Genomic DNA, 24,064 nt, shown 5'->3' on the forward strand with positions numbered 1-24,064 from the left:
GGGATACTCTGAGGATTTCAAATTACAATTGTGTGACGTTGCAGGATAAAGAACATTTGAAACTTTGACTTTTCAAAAATTAAGCTACAGAAGAGTTATACAACTGATTCAACACGCTGAGAAGTACAGCCTGTAACTAGTAAACACACTTTTACTTGTCGAATTTATTTTATAACTCTGAAAATAAGTGTGATTCACCTCATTGCTGACGGAGGAGTTGTGGTGGCTCATCATCTTCTGACTGGGACTGTCCATGCTCGCTGCGGAGGAACACTTTGCTATGGCCGCCGCGTGCTGCTCCTTCTCCCGCTGCCGGACGATCTCCTCACAGCCGAGCCACTCACTCATGGTCTGCTGGTAGCACACTCGCACCTGCTCGTCCACCTGGGGGGAGGAGGAGGAGGGTACCATCAAGGGTCAGTGGTTCAGGGAGAAAACGCTCTGAACACAAAGAAATATAATTGTGGAAACTACAAACCTCCTTCCTCTCAGCTTCTGACATTCCAAACTGGTAATGACCCAGCAGGAAAGGCCACACCTCTTTACGCAGCGAGGCCTCCACCCCGCCGTAGTACACCAGGCGGAGCAGGTCCTTCTCCTCGTATGCCTGGAGACACAAGACACAAGTACTTTCTTTTCTCTTTTGGATTTTCCCTAAAAGAACATTTCAAATCATTGCACAGCATTAACAACACAGAGAGCTGTAGTAGTAGTTTTTAATTTATTTCATTTCAGTATTGCCAGATCTGCACAACCCTCTGAATATGTTGCACATGTGTAGATAAGCTACCTCTCCTAATATCTGCACAGCTTTACACTTTTCATAAGAATACTGCACATATTTAATTTGATTGTTCTGAGTATTTTATTAATGTTATAATAGTTTTTTTTTTTTTTTTTCTTTAAATGTTTTACTGGTGTTTCCTAGAATGTATCTTCTTTCACTTTGTTTATGTATGCACTATTTCACCAAGGCAAATTTGTCGTATGTGTAAACCTACTTGGCAAAACAAGTATTATTCACAACAAATAAACCCGTTTTCATTCAAATATTAGCTTGTAAAGCATGTACATTTATGTTGAGGTCAAACTTATAATGGCTTCAGATAAACGTTGCTAATGTCTAAATTAACGATAGGTGTGGACTTTAAGACTGACAGGGTCATTAGTCATGCTTCATGCACTCTGTTGTGAGACTAATGGTGTGAGCCACATGATTAACAGAGGATGAATATGGATGAGAGACAAGATTGATGGAGGGAGAAAGCCTGAGAGTGGACGTGTGTGTGTGTGTGTGTGTGTGTGTGTGTGTGTGTGTGTGTGTGTGTGTGTGTGTGTGTGTGTGTGTGTGTGTGTGTGTGTGTGTGTGTGTGTGTGTGTGTGTGTGTGTGTGCAGCATAATGTCAGCAGCAGTGTGATGTTTGTGTTGCAGTGCTGTGACACCAGCGATGCTTACTGTGCAGTCCTGGAGGAACGTCTGCCAAACGTCTGTGGTGAGCCCTTTGTAGGCGTCGCACGGCACGTCGGGCGCCACGATGGTGTGATTGACGAGCGCAGAGAGGTGTGTGCGCACGGTGGACAGGTGACGGCAGTACGCCAACCCTGCAGGACAAAACAGCTCATTACTTAGTGGCTCTGCAGATGTTAGTGATAATTCAAAGGAGAATGTTGCGCACTTCTTCCAACACATTTTTCATACTGAATGTGAATACTTATGTCAAATGCTTTTCAGTGTAAACAATAAGCGATCACATACAGCCATAAAACGCCCGAGAGATGATCTGATTCTTCATGTTGTCGCACAGCATCTTCAGAGGAGCCCTGCAGGAAGACGCAGCACATTCACACTTACAGTGTTTCACCTAAGGGAAAAACATTTCTCTTCTCTATCCTTAAACTAATTACCCAATGCATCATTAAAAACTGTATCTCATGTAGAGTTTATTACAGGGTTAGGTCTAACCTTTTATCATGCTAATTATTGTCGTGCTGCCATATAGAACAAACTGGCTCTGAGGATGGCCTTTTTTCCATAAACTTTAACCGTTTTATCTGCCTCGCTCATCACCTTGTTTTCCAAATATGTGTCAGTGAGGTAAATGTCACATAATTGTCTCCTAGGTAATTGCCTGGTTGTTGTATCTTTGCTGCTTTCTCTGTTTCCTCTGTATTGTGTGTGCGCTCTAAAGGACTTATATACCTATGTGTTTGTGCACAATCATAGAAAGGGTTTGTTTTTCCTGATATATCACTGTACGAAGTCATGGGGTGTCATGTTACTGTGTGTCTTGAGCAGTTTCCCTGTCCCAATGTACCACAACAAGGCTTCAGGGGTAACAGATTCCAGGTAACAAGATTACGTAATCAGGATTAAAAAATTAAGTGTAAATATTTGATTACAATTACATTAAACGAATCAAGTAATCAGATTACTGTTAATTTTAAATTGAAATTACTAGCAAGATTACAGTGTTAAAAAACATATATATATTATAGGTAGACATACTGAATGAATATTCTTTATGATTTATATTCTGGCTACCTAAATAATCCTTTATTTTAAATAATATCTTTTTTAATGCAGTAGGTGGACACCTGATATATATATATAAAAAAAATACAGTCTATGCTTTTGATGAAGGCATTAGGTTAAAGAGCATTTGTAAACTATTACTGTTACTACTCTTTGGTATGGAAATCTTGTTTTTCTCTTTTCTAAGGTTACATTGTTAAATACACTTAAATAAAAACACCTTATTGATATTTATTTTCTCTTGTTTTCATTTGCATTGCATTTTATTTTGAGGTAATCCAAAAGTAACAAAGTAATCAGAATGCATTACTTTTATATTGTGATACTCAGATTAGGTTACTGATTATTACATATATATTTAAAGGTAACTATTAATTGTAACGGATTACATTTTTAGAGTAACCCCTCCGAACCCTGAACACAACACAGTCCAGTGTAAAGCGTGCTTATTCCTCACCTCTCATGATTGCACCCCTTAGGCGTGGCTCCATCAGAGAAGCTGCCATGAGAACAAGAGGAACACGAGGACTTCCTGAGGGTGGGATGCCACATTGTAGCTCCCTGGTCCAAGTCTGGAGGAGTCACTGCAAAACACACACCAACACACATGCACACACACACACACAAACATTGTCATTTTAAAAGCATTACGCTACACAGGCTTTCAACATTAATTACATTGATTCAAACACAGCTGGAAAGACTTGCAGAATTATGCTCATCGACTGTGATCCGCTAAAAGCACCTGAGAGAACAATTTTGTGTTTGATTCCTGTTAAAGCATATCAAAGAGAGTACATTTGCATTCTTGAACTGGTGCAGAATGTGAAAGCATGAAGCCGGCCAATTCAATTACATTATTATAAAGGGAAATCGATCAATCAGTTATCCACGCAGCGGCTGTTGAAAGGTTACTGCGCAGTAATGCAGTAAAAAGGGCGGCAGGGAGTGGGAGGGGTTTTAATCGCAGGACACATCGATAAACATCGCCAGAGGCTCAGGACAGGTCAGGAGGAGATTAGATCAGGAAGTTAAAGCAAGCTGACAGACAGAGCAGAGGTGTGACTGTGTTACAGCTGCTTCCTGTGAGAGTGGGGGGGTCTTCAGGGCAGCTGCAGGACCTCTTTGGGACAACCAGGATGCCTGTTTTGAAGGGGGACGGCCCACTCAGTGGAACTGAGAGGGAGGAAGTCAGATGGGGAGCATGGGTTACAGTCACTGTAACAAACAACGTGTGACAATAAATGAAAATGCAACAATCTGGAAAGGCCCGCGGGCGCCGCTCACATTCATCTACCTCCAGTGGTGCAAATTACTAAATACATTTACTCAAGTATATTGATGATAAACAATATGATCAACACTTACAAAAGACTAGTTACACCTGGATTACAACTACCCAGCAGTACATTAAGTAATCAAAATGAGTTATACCTTTACCAGCTCGATACATACATAATTATATATGATTGTAAAATGGGCCAATCTGAATGAGTACTTTTATTTTGTTACGTTTTTCTTTTAGTAGCTTTTGGTTCCAACACTTTTGTAGTTTTACTTGAGTAATATTTTGAATACAGGACTTTTACTTGTAACAGAGTATTCCAGCACTCTGCTTAACTTTTACTTAAGAACACGATCTGAGTACTTCTTCCACCTCTGTCTGCTTCTCAAGAGGGAATCTCACCAAACTCTGAGTGGCTGTTTGGAAAGAGGATGCGGAAGACATAGTCGGTGGCCTCGTCCTCCTCCTTATCCGAGACCGAGTCTGAGGATCCAGATCCCTGAGGAACCCTGTTCCGCAGCTTCGGAAACACCTTCCCCTGTGACGAGAATATAAACAATATTTAACTAATGCCAACAACTAAATCATTCCAACCCATTAGAGCCCAGTTTAGCCATCCATGTGAATTAAAGAGGATGAGTGTCATGCTTAATAATAGTGCCTGAACCTGCATGGGCGGTTTTTATTATACTGTTTAGCTGCAGATAAAATGCTACTCACAGTCCATCAAAAAAAAATCCATTCATTAAAGAAGCCACTTTCTGTGTTGTGGTGCAGAGAGAACATTACGCCACATATTCATTACTATCACTCCGACTAATATTACAACCATGCAATGCGTTTCAAAACGTCGTTTTTATTGATTTATTGATGTATTGATGTATTGATCAGGCTGATGCTGCATTTGAGTGCCCTTTAATGTGTAATTTGTTTAGTGTATGTGAGGCTAGGGACCCTAAATAAAGACTTCCTGTGCTGACCTTTCCCCTCTGGGACCACAGCGGGGGGTCCAGCTGTCCGTGGGGAAGCAGGCCATTCTCCAGGCAGGAGAGGAACTGGAGCAAGTGGCCTCCTCTTGGGAAGCGAAGTGGAGGTCTCTGGATCCCATCCTGACTGACCAGCACCACCGTCCCCCCACTGTCAACTGCAGGAGATATACCAGAGGACTTTATGTTAAATTATTCATGATGCCATTTCATGCCACAGCAGTGTTTATTTAGACCAGGGGTGGGGAACCTCCGGCCCCCGGGCCATATACGGACCGCGAGACCATTTCATACGGCCCTTGAGGTAATTTATAAACACACACAAAAAAGACAAAAATTAAAGAAATCTAGACCGCAAAAGAATTAAACAAGCGAGTGCCTGTTTTTCCTGGCCAAGGTCAGGGTCCTTGAACACAACACGAGCCTAATAACTGTCATCACGTGGTTCTGACGGAGAGCACCAGAACGCAGCTCCGGCACTTCAGAAATTGCAGTAGGCCTACCCATAAGGAGCCGTACACATTCCGCAGCTTTTGCGTGGCTGTGTCTTTAGTTGTAAGCCCAGTGGCGATCTGTTCATCTGTCATACTGATCATACAGTCAATAACATTGTTGTTATTAGCATCTGGTTAGCTAGCTATGCTAACGAATATAAGAAGTTTTTTCTACAACCAGTGAGGTAAAGGCACATCTTTATATGATCGTTATAAAAAAATCAGAGAATAAAGTAAACAGGTATAAAATACTATATGACAGTAAAAAAATTTGATTTGTAAAATATCCATAAAGAAAAATAAATCTGCTTACAGTTCTGTTTCATATGGGTGTTGAGAGATGTATCCATAGATCTCTTAATTTTGCTCTCATAGTGCAGCAGATTTACACTTTTAACTTCAACATTTAAAAACAAATCTTCCCGGGGGTTAGGTCCCCCCCCCCACTTAAATCATGTCCACATGGATAGGAAACTAAATACATTTGCACACATCTTGTGCCCATATCTTCCTGTTGTGGTGGTCATGCCGCAACCGTGCACGTGCATGCATACGCGAGTCATGGTAAGATATCTGGATCAAGAGGTTGCTTTTTCTTTGCACAGCATGAAAGAAAGGCAAAGTGATTTTTGTATTTTTAAGCAGAGGTCAATCATATTTACGGCCCTCGTAGGATGTTGAAAAAATTGAAATGGCCCTTGAGAGGAAAGAGGTTCCCCACCCCTGATTTAGACAATGATGACAAATTAAAAAAAAGGCAAATTGTGCTATAAAGGTCTGCGAGCGCTTACCTTGTTGATGACAGTGCAAGTAAACTATCTCCCCGAGAGGGATGGTCATTGCATAGTCCCAGTATACACTAGAAAACATGAATAGAAAAAAGAATGAAGAAAATAACCTGGTTACTAGCTTTAGCACACCAGGTAAATCATCATTTCACAGTGAAAAGTAAATCCATAAGGGGTATCCCTGCGATTCGAAATCTCAAGCGTCATTTATTTTTACGGCTAATAAAGAGAGTAGTTGCGCACAGACAAGCATGAGCTGAGTTGGCAAATGCAATAATCAATTTTTTTGGTGAGAGGAACAATGAACAGGCACAGGCACATAACACGGTTTGTCGGTTTTGAAAGATGTCTGGCAGTGTCTGAGTCAATAAACCATCTACTGAAAATAAGCCTCATCAGATCAGCAGCATTGACTCTCCATACTGAGCCAGTGAGCCTCACACAAACACACGCTGCATTGTTCAGAAACACCTGAGTGTTACACAAACAGCAGACAAAAATAAATAAATATATATGGCAGAATGTTTTTTTTTATGTGAGAAGGATTACACACATTATCAAACACAGGTACACAGACACAATCACTGTTATCATGATACATTTACAGCTGGATCATTTTGCACCTGCATTCGTAGTCCAGGTCTCCAACAGAGCCGTTCATCAGCTGGTTGGGGGTCCATTTCAGGGTCATGAGGTCAGCATTCTGGTGCATAGAGAGGTAACCTGGGATAGCCTCCATGTCATCCCTCTGAAACAACCATGGATGTTAGGGTTAGGGTTAGTATACATTACAGTTAAGGAAGTATACTGAATTATCCGTTTTAGAAATATTGTATAATTAAATACAAATAAGTTAAATAATAGGTTGTTCCTCATAGTATTTATATGTCTAAATAAGCATGTTATAGTGTTCTGATAATACAATTTAACTGACATTTCTAATAATAACACAGAAATGTCAACCGGATTTTAGCTTCCTAAAGCCCCTGTCACACTGTCCCGAAATTGACACCCGAATATGGAATTGTGAATTTCGCACGAAGATGGCCCCGAACCACACACGAAGGCAACATTTACATTACATTTAAGACATACAACTGCAACGAAAGTAACACAGACAATTATGTTAAAGTACTATGATACTGTACTGATATTTTCCGACTTTGTTCTTTACTTTCTCCGTCTTTATATGTAGAAGATATTAAGTTTTCTCCGTCATGTTGTTTCCATAGCAACAACAACTTCCTCGCCATTCAAAATAATATATTATATCCTTTTTAGTTTCACAGAACACAAATTGGGTTATTTACATAATATGTTTACATGATTTTGTTGTGCAATAAAACAACCAGATGGACACACGATAAAGGGCCATTCGGGAGGGCATCTTAAGCCATCTTTGGCATGCCAAAGATTTTTCCACCGCTTCCGGAGTTGCTGCCGGAGCCTGATAAATTCCACCGGCGGTCATACGATGGCTTAAGATGCCCTCACGAATGCCTTACGAAGGGCAAAATGGACACACGAAAATGAACCTTCAATTTTGGGACAGTGTGACGCGGGCTTTAAGCCTGTCGGTTGTCAATTGAGATATTATTTATAGGGAGAGTCATAGTTATATATCCACTGAGTCATTCAGCGGGATCGGACAGTTACCGGTTGTACGAGCACATTGTTTTTGCCAAACAGTAGGGTCACCCTGCTGTTTTGATGCAGCGACTCCACATATTCACGAGCTGATGGTGAGGGGGAAGGGCGTTCGTCCATGCTGCTGCTGGAGTGCCGCTTCTGGATCTGCACAACACAGAGACCCAATCACATCATATAACAATCATCGTAAACCAGACGTAAAACGATGAATGTCTCTGCAGAATACATTACAGATGGCCAGTCACAGTGCAGTCAGGTTTCATGAACAAAATCCTCTGTTTCACATTAATCAAGAGAGAATGAGAAGATTGATTCATGTGCACCAATTCATCCGCCCATGTTTCTGATTGGAAAACACACACAAACAAACAGCACCACGCAACTGCTTGGAGCACTGAGGTGCCGTAAAAAAGGCCGAGTTGACCTAGTTGGTGAATGAAGACAGAACAGGTGTGAAGTTCTCTGATACACTCTGTTCTTTCTCCGGGGACACGCTGTGCAGTAATCTTAGCGAGTCTGCTTTAATCAGACAGGCAATATCACAGAAGGGATCAGACACACCTCTAGAACTCATAAATAAACAAAAAAGGAGCCTGGCACTGATTATGCATGTTCATTTACTGCATTGCTAGTTTGATACTCACACACAGTGCGGGCCTCTTAGTGGGAGAATCCTGTCGGCAGTGGCCCCCGTGGATACGATGCCTTTGCACCAGCTCGTCAGCAGAGGGGTCGGTCCAGAAGTGGTCGGCTGTCTTCATCTTGCTGTACTCCAAAGCACAAGGTCCGACTGTCACAGTAAAGGTGACCAGTTAATGGTGCAGGCTCTCACTTAACACATTATACAACCAGTGAACATTACAGGATCATCTTAAACATTATTTGGCACACTCAAAAATAGAGAAATAGAAGGATACAAATTGTAGAACTAAAAGAGTAGATTTTCAGATATGTACCAGAACAGACTCCTTCTTTAACTACAAAAGCTACAAACCAGTTATATAACAGTTGAGAATGGTAGATCCAAATATCTTAGGCTTGTATCCTCTAAAATAAGTGTTGTCTACTTTTGCTCCGTTGGTACATGCTGCATACGTTCAGGTGGTTAAAATAAAAACATTTTCATCTTAAAATCACTTTTTTCATGGACTGGAGGTTGCAAGAGTATCCAATAATTCACAAGCCAAAGGCAAAGCTTAGAAAAAACAAACAAAATACAACTGAATTGTGTGCGGCGGGAATATGTTTTTGATCTGCCTTCTTGTCTTCGTAATCAACTTACCATCCCCTTTGATTTATCTTGTGTCCATCTTGTTTTGATATCTCTGCTTGAGGGTAAAACATTTACCAAGACAGTCTAAAGAAATACAAGTACTGGCACACTTATTAAATCCTCTGCTGGGAACCAAATGTAGCTCCCAGCAGCAGTGCCTTCGTCTCGGATGAAACCACTGTCAGTGTTCACAGATGGGAAGCTGGTGAGGAATCATGTCTCAGCAGGATTAGCTCCTACTGGTTAGCCTGTCAAGACCATTTGCTTTAGTCTAAACCTCCAGTGGTCAAGAGTAGAAATTAGCCAATCAAAGACTGCAATGACGGATTGGCTATTAGTATAAATAGGGAGAAAAAATGGTTACCATAATGTCCTCGTGAAGCATACTGGTTCACTAACAAGCTAAAACTCCTATGATTACACACGTCTATTTGAACATGAGCAGAACCCATAGCGTAAGACATGATGCTAGATGATCACAATAAAAGACATATAATTACCTAACAAAGAGGCAAGGATAGGTCCGTCCACATTGTCCATTAGAACAGCCTCTTTCTCATAATATTTACTGGAAGACAAATATGTAAGAGGGATTTTTAAAGGGCAGAGGGAGTTCTTGCAACACAGTCGAAAAGTGGTATTATTGACTATTCTCAATGTACCTGCTGTTCTCCACCAGGTAGAGGACAATTTTGTCAAGCACTTTCTCAAATAAAGCCGTCCGGATCCACAGGTTCTTGACTCCCTGCGGGCTGAGGCTGGGCAGTCGAGGCATCTTGCGTAAACCGTCTTGACTTTGCATGCTTTGACTTCGTCTGCAGGAGGAGAGAGTCACAAAATCAACGAGGTTTAAAATTGCATTCAGTGAAAACCGCATTTGCATGACTCAATGGCATCAGCAATTCATGATTCATAAAAGCTGGAAACATGAATTATTTAGAAGCTTTTCAATCCAAAAAAGAATACTACAAGTGAGCAGACAGCCATATATTTTTCAGGGCTTTCGCTTTTGCAGGGCTTTGATGTAAGCTTTCAAGTCTGCTGTGATGTGTGAGATGTTGGTCTCTCACTTTGTCTCCATGACCTGCTCCAGCTCCTGGGCCTTTCTGCACAGATCCTCCGCCGGGACGAAGCTCTTCCCCACCTTCATGAAGAGTGCCGCTATTTTGTTGCTGCGCAGGAAGCCTGCTGCTCTCCGTTTCAGCCCGTGGAGGACGCATGCCTCCACTGCGGCTGTGGGACACACACAGGGTTGGACAAGTGTTACTAGGGGGCACGATACTCTAAATGTATGCGCATAAAACAGAAGAGTATATCATTAAAAAGACACCAGACCGTAGTCCAATATTCCCTCTCCTTTTAGCTTTGTATTGGTCTCTACCAACTGCTGGGAAGATATCTGAATCCTAACACAATAAATAAAACCATAAAGCCAAAACAATGAGCGAAAAGATGCCAAAGCATTACATAAGAAATTACAAATAGGGATTTCTTTTGACTATTTGAACATATATAATAGAGTAATTACATTTTGTGATGTAATGTCTTGACACAAATGAATCGTACTGATCTATACTTATATAGGTTTTTTGTTTAGAGGCACAAAGCCTTTTCTTTAGATGAGAGCATGTCAAACCTCCACGTCATAATACACTTGATGTTGAGAATGATTTCCAGATATTCATGCGCACTATAATAAAAATGAACAAAGCAACAATGCACATGTCAGATGTCAAGTGAGTTTCATCACCCCCGCAATTCTGCACAGTGCATTTCTATTGTATGTTTTTATTGAAGTGTTGATGCATAGTAGTAATGCGTTTGACGGTGTTCATTTACGCATTAAATGAACACCGTATAAAGTGGTGCCCTATTCAATTCTTAACTTAACCTTCTGATGCACTTTTTGTCTGTACGTATTTTCTGTTAAGTTCAAGGCTGCATAAAAAAAAACAGTTTTTTTCTTTTTTAAATGACGATTTACGTGATCGTCTTTACATTCAAAAAGTTACCCATCGAGCTGTAGCGGACACACAAGTCGATGACACACAAAATTGCTCAATTGTGCAGAAAACAGACGCCCCTCTCCTCTCTCAGGCCTACGTGGCAGCGCCTGGAGCTGTGTTGACATTTGAGTTTTCTTTCAGGACTAATCCTGTGGCTCTGTTCACATGGGGTCAGGGGGAAGGCTGGTGTCACCATGGTTACTCCTGTTGATGGAGCTCTGGGAGACGAGCAGCGGAGGGAGGGAGGGAGGGAGGGGTGGCAGCATCTCATCAGCATCACCCCTTCAAACACAGCTTCTATCCTGCCTCCATGCTATCAGTACATCTTTCACTTTCTCTGTCGCTGCTGCTAACAGCGTTTATCTCCTACCTAGGAAATAAAAGTGTCAGCGACGACATCAGCTTGAGTTTTCTTTCTAATACAACCATGTCATCTTTGCTGATCTTTTCCTCTCCATCTCTTCCTGCATTTTGCTCACCTTCCTCCCTCAGCTGCTTTCCTCCACATCATTATAAGAGCAAGAAGCCAAATGTCAGAGCAAAGCGTAACATGACAAGGTCTCCTCGTATAGTTCATCCTGCTTCCTCTCATCGTTTCTGCTCACTAGTCTCAGATGGTAAAGGTGCAAAAGAAATCAACTCCCAAACATGACACTGCTCTAGAGGGACTGTGTATTCCAAGCTAGCGAGGAAATTCCCAGTGTGTCATAGTGTCCGCAGTTACAAACTCTAAAATGAACAACGGCATCAAGGTCAATGTTAGAAACAATACCTTGGGAAATGTGTTCACTGTATGGCACGTATACAAAAGAAAAGGTTTCAGTTTGAGACATAAAGTAGGGAGGATGGAAGGAAAATGATCTGTACAATTAAATCTTATTTTATCATTTTACCAGATGAATAATTAAATCCAGAAGTGACAAGAAAATGAGCATCATGTCAGTGGGATCACTTATTGGTGCAGTGTCTCCTGGTAAAAACAGCTAACACAGTAAATTGCCTCTAATCACCCTGTATCTGTGGCAACGGAGTGCATTAAGAGACTCGTGGACAGTGACCAACACTTTCCCCACCGCAGACAAAGAGCCTATCGTGGAGAGCGCTGAAATGATTAGACACTAAGTCTTTGAGTGCATCCACAGAATATTATCTAATGATGTTTCTAATCAATGTATCATGTGTGTGTGTGTGTGTGTGTGTTATATATGTTATGATACGAATACACACTTGATGATTACAGCCTGTTGTTCGCTTCACTTTCATGGATTTGACATTTAATGGACAGAATGATTAATCAGTATTGGTGATTAATCTCAACATTAATCACGAGATTCATCGGCCATAATGACCACACATTACATAACAACCACCATTGGTCTAAATCAAGTTATGCTCTGGTTCATTTGAAGCCATTTGGCTGCTTTTGCTACCTTTGTCTACATTTGATCTCATCTTCAGCATATTTAAATATTCACCTCTTTGGGAAAAATGATTTACTTTGTAAGCACAATTGAGTGAGTTGATTGTTCAAGCCAATTGGCTGTGACATGCAAACCATTTTGGTAGCTACGACAGAAAAAGCCATCAATCAGAAGTGCAGGTCACATTTTGATTAAATGGTTAGTGTATTTCTAAAAAGGTGAAACCAAATGAAGTGGCTTTAATCTATTCACTGTTCAACAGAAATCAGCCAGGGTGCCATTAAAATAATCGTTTTGATCCGTCATGACAGATGTAAGAAGCGAGGACTTCAACACAAAGGATCAAGAATGAATGAAATAAAAAGCAATGTGTAAAGAATTACAAACTGATTTGATAAAACTACAATTGATTGAACCTTTTCTGTGTATCTCTTACTACTCAATGCTTTATAACTCGAGTCAAGGACGGCTTTCTATCTCTTCAGAGCGTCTACATTTCAGACTCTACCGGGGATATCTCTTCAAAGTAGCCGTGATGGTGGAGGCTAATTGCTCCCCGGTCAGCTGGCCGAGCTTCCCGCCCATCCTCCACTCGCTCCTATCTCTAAACAGACCAGCTGAAAGAGCACTTGGAATAATAAGAGCCACTATGAGGATCACAGGAGGAGGACGCTGGCTGACAACGACACAAAGATGAGAGGGTCATCCTGAGCTTCTACATGACCACTGAGATAACGTGATAGTAGTAGAGGAAAGATCCCCTCTGACTGAAGAGCATCTATGAAAGAAAGCAGTTTGTTGATCCAATACTGTCTACACAGCGAAGGCCAACGATACTGCTGACAGGCTAAATCAAATGAAAACACATAGCACAAACAATGCACACGACACTGGTACAAAAACATCACATTGCATTCAATTCTGTGGAAGGTAATACACCATTTAAAGAAAAAACAAAACATTCAAAGATATTTGGGGCAAGCTAACTGGTTGGGAAGGATGTCTATTGTTATTTGGTTTAATACATTTTCAAGCTCTGCAGTAAATTCCTCTCACAGCTATTCAATCAGATACTCTTGGATATGATATGGTAGGGATGTCATCTCCATGGACACTCAAGCACACGTTATTGATTGTATATTTTTATAACCTGAGAGGCGTTATGTCTGGTTGAATATAAATAAGCCACAAATGAGCTGTAGGCACAGTAGCTTCGGTCTGACGCACATGACAGGAGATTGAATTCAGTTTTTAAAAAGTTAGTGAAACTGTCTTACAGTAAAGCAGATTTTCACAACATGAAAACCTTTTTCTACAGGTTTTATTTGTACAGTATGTGCATCGACTCAAACACATTTATAAAGGGCTACAATGAAATGTGAAGAATCTGTGTAAAGGGAAGGTCTCATAACTGTTCATTTGTTTATACCATAAACACATTTTCCTACATTTCAATAGCTTGCCAAGAGTGTCATGTTATGAGTTAAGAGCGGTCTTTGTCTGCGAGGATTGGCTCCTGGCTAGTATAAATATCACATTTCCTGCACGCTGAGAGTCGATTTATTCCCACTGAAATCCCCAAATACACGTTGTTACTGATTACTGAGGCAGACATCTGACCGGTGTGAGCGCCTGCATGTGGGCAGTGTGTTTCTCACAGTGATCGTGCTGCGCTCTGTTGGCTATTTGGAGGCAAGAACAATAACATTTGGTGAAATATTGAACTTTAAAATGTCCTTTATTTTGCTTGTGTAGAAGTTAAGCTGATGATGTGGCTGTATACTGTATGTTTTTAATGTGGCAACTATAATCCCGACTTCCTTTTAAAGACTTGTATTCATTTGGCAAAAAAGAAAAATTGTTGTTGGAGAAATATCTCTATTAAAAAGGAATATAAATGTAATAATAAGGAACATCAGCTACATGTTATCCTCTCTGATGGACTAATAATAATAATAATAATAATTCCTTATATGTATTAAAGCGCTTTTCCAGATGCTCAAAGCGCTTTACAAATACACATTACACACATGTAACGGTCATGTACTGCCTTGCCCAAGGACACAACGGCTTTAGAGACGCAGTGGCAGTGGGTTTGGAACCGGTGTTCCCCAACGCCCCCTTGATCTGATGAGCAACGCACAGCCCACTGCGCCACTCCGCCCATCTTCACACCTCAAAGTCATCAAGGCGCTTTACAAGTGCACATTACACACATATCATACATGTAACGGTCATGTACTGTGGACAGTACCCACAGGAGCAAATTCGGGTGAAGTATCTTGCCCAAGGACACAACGGCCTGACGCAGTGGTGGCTTTCGAACTGGAGTTTCCCAACGCCACCCTTGGTCTGATGATCAACGCACAGCCCACTGCGCCACTCCTTCCCACTAAGACTAAGATTGGTGTCCCCAGAACATGTGTGTATGTATTTATTTTTGGTAGTGGTGAATAACTCTAATTATTGACCATTTTGCTTATATTCATTTGGATCTATGACACTAAGTATTTTGCTCTCATGATGGAAACATAAAGGATCATTGCTATGTTCTTGGAGAACGGTAAAGTTAAGTTAAACCTCTTACTTTCCTTTAACCTTGTATTTGTGAGTTAGTTTTCATTATCAAAATGGCTACACAGTGGAGTTATCAGACAGGGAATTTTGTGGAAATGCTAGTATATATAATGCCCTGTACTTTGTTTCATCATGTTCTAAAATGTGCCCTGTGTCCAATTGAGTGTTGTGTAGAGTTGTTTTGTGATAAGTCATTGTAACCACAGCTAAAAAGATAAATGATAGAAAATAAACATGAAAAAAGATCAGTAGGATCTTTCTTGTAACGGTAAAGGAAGCAATACATACAGATAATGGAAATCCCCAGCTTAAAATTAATCCAAAGATAGTCAATGAAACGTACAAACAGTGGGATATTGTGAGGCAACAGATTATAGACTGCATAATAAATGAGACACAAGTAACTTCGATCAGGAATGAATTGAATACATTTGTGTTCTCAGTATTTCAGAATGGTTCCAGCTGAAGAGGTTACAAAGAAGCCAAAGCGGTGTGACTCATTTTTATGTTTGGTTACTCACCACAGAAAGACACAATATGGCTGCTGTCTTCGTGAACAAATTTCCTTGTTACAGCTTCCTCCATAATCTGCTTCACCTGTCAACGACATGAAGATGCCGGATGAGTCATTCATTAACAACAGGCACACACACAGGCTGCTTATTGGAGTGTTTACTGCACATATAACAGAATATAATCATGAGGGCATGAAACACACATGTATGATAACAAGGATTAAACGATTAAAAAGAAAGCGCGGGGTGAACGGGGGTTAAAAAGTTAAGAGGAAGCTAACCACGCTTGGTTGGAAGAGTGCATGTTAAGTTGGTGGATGAGTCACCAGCTCTCATCCCGAAGACCTCTCACGGGATTTGGGGGTGGTACATTTGGGGGTGGGGGAATAATAAAGGAAGGGAGGGTTTATCCACCACATCACAGACCCCTTTTATCAAGAAGTTTGTAATCCTCAGTGGGAGCAATTGATTCTGTTGCGTCAAACTCTGACGTTATCCTAGTCATGCAAATCCAACTTCTTTTTAAAAAAGAGGGAGAAGATCACACATGCTCACAAGGTAACGCTCATTAGTTAGCTTTTGTTGTCACGGCGATGTCCCCCTCTCCCCGCTGGCCTGACAACAGCGACAGACCAATAGTTTAGATGTCTGATAAATCAATCCCTCCCTCCCGTGGCTATGGAGACGTCCCCCTTGTTGGGCACCACTCTGCAATCTGCAAGGGGAATATCAACCTCCGGACACAGAGCACAGATAGCTGTCATTTCCTGCTGAAATGAGTCTGTCCACAACGACCGTATGACACTGCCAAGTTCAGCTTCTGCACAAACACACACAGACAGACAGACAGACAGACAGACAGACAGACAGACAGACAGACAGACAGACAGACAGACACACGCACATATTCAATACTTTGTTGAAGTGATACAAAATCTATTCTCTGTGAAGAAACCAACCGTCTTATAATATCAGTTTTCATGGTTTGATATTTACAGCTGGATCATAAAAGTTTCTTGGAGATGAATTTCGGTCTTCGAGTACGATTTTCATCTTGGGGTTTATGGACCAATAATAAAGTAATATCCCTTCAATTTTACTTGCTGTTCACAAATGATTAAAATACCTTTAACTTTGAGTGGTGGAAAATTACCTGCGTGTCTAGATTTTGCTCAAATCTATTTGTAAGTCTTACACCGAGAGACTATCCACATATGTAAATGTATTCACATCCACATCTTTATTTAGAGAGAACAACAAAGCCAGAGACTTCAGATTTAACTGTGAAAAACAAAACAACTTGTTTTTCAATGATGGTGCTGGGAAAAATCTGCCCACTTAGCACTGATTGCCACCTCGCTGTTAGCCGAACAATCCCTTACTTGTGAAAAAGTATTGCCCTTCCCCATGAAAACAATTAGAATAAAAATACCATTCACTAATTAGACAGCAGTCATCACACAAACGTGGCCTGTTTGCATCCGTGGCAGTCATCTCCAGCATCAACAGAAATGATTCATATATACTGCCAAAACAACAGACAGTGCCAGTCTGATGTGATGCACACCCGCTCCACTCACGATCACACTTATAGTAAGCATGCAATCACACACAAAACACAGACAGACAGACAGACAGACAGACAGACAGACAGACAGACAGACAGACAGACAGACAGACAGACAGACAGACAGACAGACAGACAGATAGACAGACAGACAGAGGGCATAATGCACCAATTTTCTCGGTGAGTGAACCTGACACCCAGGGAGTTGATTCATTTGCCAACTTGAGGAAGCAGACACCTTGCGTTTTTCCTCTCTTCCACCTCTGGGCAAAAGATCAGGCCTCAGAGGAATTCAACTGGTGAAGTGTCTAAGCTCAGGCAACCTGCAGGTTTCTATGGAGACGGCACGTGTCTCACATTGGATCACTTTCGCCTAGGGAGATGCGTCAACAACAGCCATTCATCACTGAAATAAACAAAACTACAGTAGCAACAACATCTAGATGCACTGTGCCATCATGACTTCACATCCATCCTCCTAGGGTCCTAGTGTGCATCGATAAAGCACAAATCTAAACAAAGTGGACCACCCGGATTCGCCCATTCGACTAAAACGCCACGACAAGATATATCTTCACCATAATGAACAGATAAAACAATGTGCATGACGTGACTACCAACTTGAAACGTCTCTTTTACAGCAGCAAAGTCTGTTGAATCTGCTCTGAACTAAGCACTGTAGCCTGAAGGTATTAGACAGAGTGATAAAAGATCTTCAGAGTATTCCAATTAATTCCTGCAACAGCAGAGCCAAAGGATATGAGCCTGAGAGAAAGCCCAATCCATTAAACATCCAGCCTTCATAACTCATTATCTCTATGGCCAACAAAGGAATGTAAGGCGGAGGAGGAAAATCATCATTGATTATGCATGCTAATCTTCGCATAGAGTTAACTTCTTATTATACGATCTGCACCTGAATTAGGTGTCTACTATTTGTATAATAATTTAGCAACAAATAAGCAGACTGATCAACTATTCTGATTCCACTACAAAGTTAATGATCCAATCAGTAGCTTTTCTGGAGCATCACATGATCTTCTTCAACGGACCAGGAGTCATGGAACTGCAGATGCTGAATTTACAATACATTTCGTTAACATTTTAGAGACTTCTTGCCTATGTTAGCTGAACCTCGTGGTGAGATTGTTCTGCAAATTTCCACGTTCAGAGTGAGAGCTTCAACTTCAAATCCTTTCAAAGTGGCATCACCATGTCTCAAGGTAGGGGTGGACTTTAAAGCTGCTGCATACGGTCGTGCTAATAGTACCTTGTAGTTCTGTTTGATTTTAAATGGTGAACAAACTTGCCATGTAATCTCATACCAAAACCTGATTATGAATAGAGTAATCTAGATCTAGAAAGGTCAACAACGGTGTTATATTCTCAGTGTAATAATATCTACCAGTATCTATGACAACAATAATATGTGATGATTTCCCCGCTGCTTGTTCCTGCAATATAAATCAACCCTGTATTATTTCATATCAACGTGATACCAGGAATCAGGAACTGCTGGATTCATTTACACTCAAATGCTTGAAACTTTATCCCAAGCATACAGCAGAGGTACAGATGCATGTTCTTCTAGTGAGTCTCTCTCCCCCTGTCTCTCCATCTCTATCCTTTAGCAAACACAGGTGTGTGTTTGCGCGCACGTGTGATATACAAAAACAGAGGGAGGAGCACAATTCTAGGCACGCCGGAGCCAGACAGACGGAGACAGACTGAGAGTGGTTCTGTATCAAAGCTAAAGCAAATAAGAGATGTTTTCAAACCAATTTGAACCAGAAGGTAATTATGTTGCACTCTCTGGATAATGGCCCCCATCCAGGTATATCTGAGCAGACTGCTGGCAAATAACCAGCTGGACGAGCGGAGCTTGAGAACACACAGCATAGAGACACCATATGGTGAAGCCCACACAGAGTAATACTAACTATAAACTAACGGGAAAACAGAACAACAACAACACCAATACATATCTTTCCTTCAAGAGGAATTGTCTGTACAGCTTTAAAAGGTCGGTGATGTCATTTATTTCAGAAACACTTTTTGTTATATTCCATGGAATGCTCTTAACATCCCGATAGCAAATGCTTTGACAATAAATACATAAAAAAATGTCATCTGTGGAAGCCAATCGACCAATGATCTGAGCCGGCCCGGCTAAAATAACTGGATGGCCTACCTGCCTGTCAGCCTTCCATCTCGTGCACAAACTTATCTCATGCCCTCATTGGTCATGTGCACGTTCGTTGGAGGAGGGGCTCTGTAAGGAATTCTGAAGGAAGAGGCAGATTTTTTTCGGCTGCGTACTTTTAAATTCTAGCAAACTCGAGCTGGCTTCTCCAAAATGACATACCCCACCTTTAAGAGTAACATTAAAGCCCTTTGAATGTACCTAGAGCAACATTATTCAGACTCAAAGAGCCTTTATCTTTACATTTAGTTTTAATACTACTAAATGAAATTACTCTGCATGTGTTATGAGATGCCAGAAGACCTATACACAACAAACATAAGGAATGATAAAAGATTTTTGGGGAAAATCAAAACATTTGCAAGCGATATATTTCAATTCAAGTATATTTTTAAACCTAAAACATATTTTCCAACTGTTCAAGACTTACAAATCGAACACGATATATGAGTCTTATTAACTCATCCTGATTAATGCAGAGTGTCATCTTTTAATAAAGTGAGCTATCATACTGTTTTTCTATCCACAGACTCCATCAGGCTGCACTTAAGGTAAACAGTAAAAGTGAATCCCACTGAGGCCGTATCAGCGCACAGGAGGCAGGTTCAATCATGGGGAAGGGCCTGGTTTCCACTGATAAGACTGCAAACAGGACTCAGAGGAAAACAAATCAGACCAAAGTCTTGCTATTCATCTTTTCACAAGATCCAGGATGGGATTTTTATCTTTGTTTGTTTGGTAGAAATAAAGTCTTGTAATTTATGAGGCAATCTAATATGAAACTAATTAAATAAATCCATCAATAATTAACGGAAGTGCTCTGAACTGGGATAAATGAGAAACAGTCATTGTTCCCTTAAAACGTATTTTAATCTTCCCCTGTTTCAATATCTTATACCAAAATAAACGAAATAACAGTTTTAGGTTGGTGATGTTGTAAAGCTTCAGGAGTTTGACTATACATGTGTAAATATCAGGTGTTCATGATTTTAAGGAAACCTTCCCTGAACAGAGGCAAACAAAAACCTCAACAGTAAAGACCACAATGTAAACACCACTATAGTAGAGTGGAAACACACACACACACACACACACACACACACACACACACACACACACACACACACACACACACACACACACACACACACACACACACACACACACACACACACACACACACACACACACACACACACACACACACACACACACACACACACACACACACACACAAAATGTAATTGCCTTTAATGTAATCTATATCCAATAAAGTTAATATGTTTGAATGTTAATCACATTGCAGTAAAATGTTCTTCCCAACAGTAACTCTTGTGTTGGGCATGGACTGTGCATACACAGTATTACTCTAAAGCAGTATTGTAAAGAAAAATCAATGACAGACATTAGAGATCTCCTCAAAATGGAGGATAATGTCACTTGAGCTTTCAGTACTATATGTTTTCCATGTGACAGGGTTCATGTGACATATCAAAACAGATCTTTATGCAAGCATTCATTAACACCATGTCCTCCGTCCTCTCATCTATATTTAAAGACTCCTGTAAGCGTTCTGAGAAAGATTGTTCACACCAGGATGAATTTCTCAGAGTAAAACCTTATTCCACGTCTGAATGTCAGACAGACTAAATGGTAGCGACATCTCATTTGATCTCTGCTGAACCCTGGTCTTCTGTTTTTTCTGCAGTTACCTCAAATGATGAGTGACATGAGGAGGCTGGAAACCAGCTGAACAAACCTCCAGAGCTGCTTCCATCTTTGTTTCCACTCAACATCATGTAACGCATTACATGAAACACACACACACACACACACACACACACACACACACACACACACACACACACACACACACACACACACACACACACACACACACACACACACACACACACACACACACACACACACACACACACACACACACACACACACACACACACACACACACATACACACACACACACACACACACACACACACACACACACACACACACACACACACACACACACACACACACACACACACACACTGATACCGACTCTTACCAAATGGCTGGGCAGAAGGCTGATGGTTTATCTGCCATAAACACCACAAACACTGAACACACACAATCTGTTTCTCCATGCGAATAATTACTGAGCTGCAGCACGAACACTCAAAACAGAAAGCTCTTAATTGTATTAAAACATTGTTAAAGAAAAAAGCAACACTTCAAACCCGTAATGGTGATAATATACATAATATTTTGGCTTGTTTAGTCTTTTAAAAAAAAAAGACATTTCGTTTTTAGAGCATCAAAACCAATTTATCTCAGGTGTCATCAGGAAAAGATGGGGCGTTCAGTGCAAGTGTCAACACATGTTTGCTATGTTTCACCTATCTAAGCAAAGGGGGAAGCTGGGCTAAACAGATTCATAAAAACCAACGTGTTTGTTTTTCCGAGGCGATAAATGCAGAGCTGAAAACACCCACCTCCTTCTTGACGGTGCGCAGCAGCCTCTGGCGAGTCTCTGCCTCTGAAACACAGCACACACACGGGACATTATCACAATCTGTCTAAAAACAAAATTTGAATTTAGAAATATAGTTATCCTCTTGTTTTTTGTTGCTCCCACCTGCCATGATTGTTGCCATGGATCCTCTCTCCTGTCTGCGAGCGGCACTACTCCCATCCGCTGAGAGCTGCCTCACACCGAGGAACAAGCCCCGCCCCTTAAAGACACACACAGGGCAGCCATAGGGTGGCCCGAGTGTCAAAGAAAACACTGATACTTACAGATTTCTAGCATTACATTCTGAATATAATCTCCATTAGAGATATAGTTGCCTACAGAATAGATATCCGTTTATTTGAAATAAAAAGGTTCAGATCACTGAATGAGATGCAATGTAAATAGATGAATATAATTGGGTGGAGTACTCAGATCTTGTACTTGAGTAAAAGTACAACTACCAGAGTGTAGATATACTCTGTTACAAGTAACATTCAAAATGTTACTCAAGTGAAAGTACAAAAGTATTAGCTCAACAACTTTTACTTTTGGTTCTCTAAGTATATTTAGATGCTAATACTTTTGCACTTTTACTTGAGTAACATTTTGAATGCAGGTATTTTACTTGTAACAGAGTATTACTACACTCTGGTACTTCAACTTTTACTTAAGTAAATAACTGTACCTCTCCCACCTACAGAGTAGTTGCCCGCTTATTTCAAATACAAATGTCAACATCACTGAATGAGACATAATGCAGTGATCTCATTACGGTAATGTTTTCTGTCGAATAGATGCCATGCAAATAGATATAGAGGCATAACCCCAAACTGAAAGAAAGCATAATACATGATGGATGGAAGTTGTGTGCTTGTAATGTTCCCAACATGGAAACATTTCGTCTTCACGCCATCTTGTGGCAACATAAGGAACAGCTGGGAAACTAAATCCTGTGATTTACCAGTGATTTATCTCAAATCACATCTGATTGTTACAGATTTGCCATTCAGCAATGTTTGGGCTTGGTATGCATCACTGATATTGTAATTCAGAATTTATGATCAGAAATGTGGATATACAGCATTTTAAGACTATTCTCCACCTGTTGCTCGATAAACTCAGGATACATGCCTGGAGTTCAAAAGGTGGAGCATATCAGGACAAATCTCTGGGTAAACAACAATAGTGAGGATAAACAAAACTATGTAAATATAAGTTTGAATTCAGACACAATTCTACATACAAATTGAAAAATATTGATGTTGATAGACTTTTGGTTACGTTTACTTAAACACTTTTGTTCGAGAAAAGGGTGTAATTGTGCAAAAATAATTCTACAAATAAATGTATTTTATCTATTCATAAATAATGGTTCAGAAAAGCTGCATCACTTATTGTCTCTTTCGTACGACCCCCAAGAAAGAACAAATAATTAAATAAAACATACAATTCACAGCTTGAATCTTAATGAAAATGCTGTCTTCAATTATAGCAACACATTTCACACTTCAGTGTTTTTGGTGTGAGTGAGAACTTGTTCAGGAAAACCACCGTCTGTGTCACAGTGAGGAGTGGGTGTAGCATTTAGTGCAGCGAAGTGTGGAGTCTCAGTTCTGCCTGCAGGACTGAGCTGTCATGCAGATCAGGTGGTGAAAACATTGAGGCATAACACAGGATGACAGATCCACATGTTCCTTCTGTGGATAAACATGTCAAAATGTGATTCCTTGTATAATCTTAAATCCTGAAACCTGATCACCTGTTCGGACCTGCAGTTTTACAGTTTTTCAATGTGAATACCAGCCTGAAAAATAAAACAACTTGAATATTCGTTCCATCATGTGTTATTTGGGGATACATAACCATTTAAAAATACATAGCAGCAGTTTATGTGTCCTTGGCTGAGAGACAGGGGCTTTATTCCTGCTTCATGTGAGGACTGGTTCTCTATTTCTCTCACAAGCCCCCTCTATAAACCAGGATTCCCCTCGCTGACATGACTCACTGGCAGCAGCTTTAGATAATGTGAGGTAATAGCATGTCTTGTTAAATGCCACACCAGGACTTCTGCTCGAGTAAGCAGCACACCAGAGCTGTCTACACAGTTAGCCTTTACATTCCTCACATTGGTAAATACAGAGTAATTGAAAACAGGCACATTTATTTAAGCCAAACAGGTCATCTGCAGAATCATAGACATGACTCTGAGAACTTATGTTGTTTCAGACGATCAGAAAGTCCAGCGAA

At 40.6% G+C, this 24,064-nt stretch overlaps 1 protein-coding gene across 8 annotated transcripts in view; it reads right to left on the reverse strand.

Moving 5' to 3' along the window:
• The window catches only part of sgsm1a (small G protein signaling modulator 1a), a 28,779-nt gene extending 6,733 nt beyond the window's left edge, over positions 1-22,046 (reverse strand). For 3 of the 8 annotated variants that reach the window (XM_079686177.1, XM_079686173.1, XM_079686171.1), the window contains exons 1-18: positions 21,941-22,046; positions 21,798-21,841; positions 15,535-15,610; positions 10,080-10,242; positions 9,672-9,824; positions 9,510-9,577; positions 8,381-8,526; positions 7,743-7,880; positions 6,710-6,834; positions 6,090-6,157; positions 4,799-4,962; positions 4,221-4,356; positions 3,608-3,751; positions 2,991-3,117; positions 1,757-1,821; positions 1,457-1,602; positions 479-607; positions 199-384 (exon numbers count right to left, since the gene is read on the reverse strand). In XM_079686177.1, the coding sequence (XP_079542303.1) occupies positions 199-384; positions 479-607; positions 1,457-1,602; positions 1,757-1,821; positions 2,991-3,117; positions 3,608-3,751; positions 4,221-4,356; positions 4,799-4,962; positions 6,090-6,157; positions 6,710-6,834; positions 7,743-7,880; positions 8,381-8,526; positions 9,510-9,577; positions 9,672-9,824; positions 10,080-10,242; positions 15,535-15,610; positions 21,798-21,841; positions 21,941-21,959 (2,097 nt within the window). In that variant the 5' untranslated portion in view covers positions 21,960-22,046. Of the gene's footprint in view, positions 1-198; positions 385-478; positions 608-1,456; positions 1,603-1,756; positions 1,822-2,990; positions 3,118-3,607; positions 3,752-4,220; positions 4,357-4,798; positions 4,963-6,089; positions 6,158-6,709; positions 6,835-7,742; positions 7,881-8,380; positions 8,527-9,509; positions 9,578-9,671; positions 9,825-10,079; positions 10,243-15,534; positions 15,611-16,083; positions 16,132-21,797; positions 21,842-21,940 lie in introns of those variants that run through there. The other 5 variants (XM_079686178.1, XM_079686176.1, XM_079686175.1 and 2 more) reach the window with 3 other exon arrangements.
• Positions 22,047-24,064: the final 2,018 nt, after the last annotated feature.

This window comes from Notothenia rossii (genome assembly GCF_949606895.1).
Source record: "Notothenia rossii genome assembly, chromosome: 6".
Taxonomy (NCBI): Eukaryota; Metazoa; Chordata; class Actinopteri; order Perciformes; family Nototheniidae; genus Notothenia; species Notothenia rossii.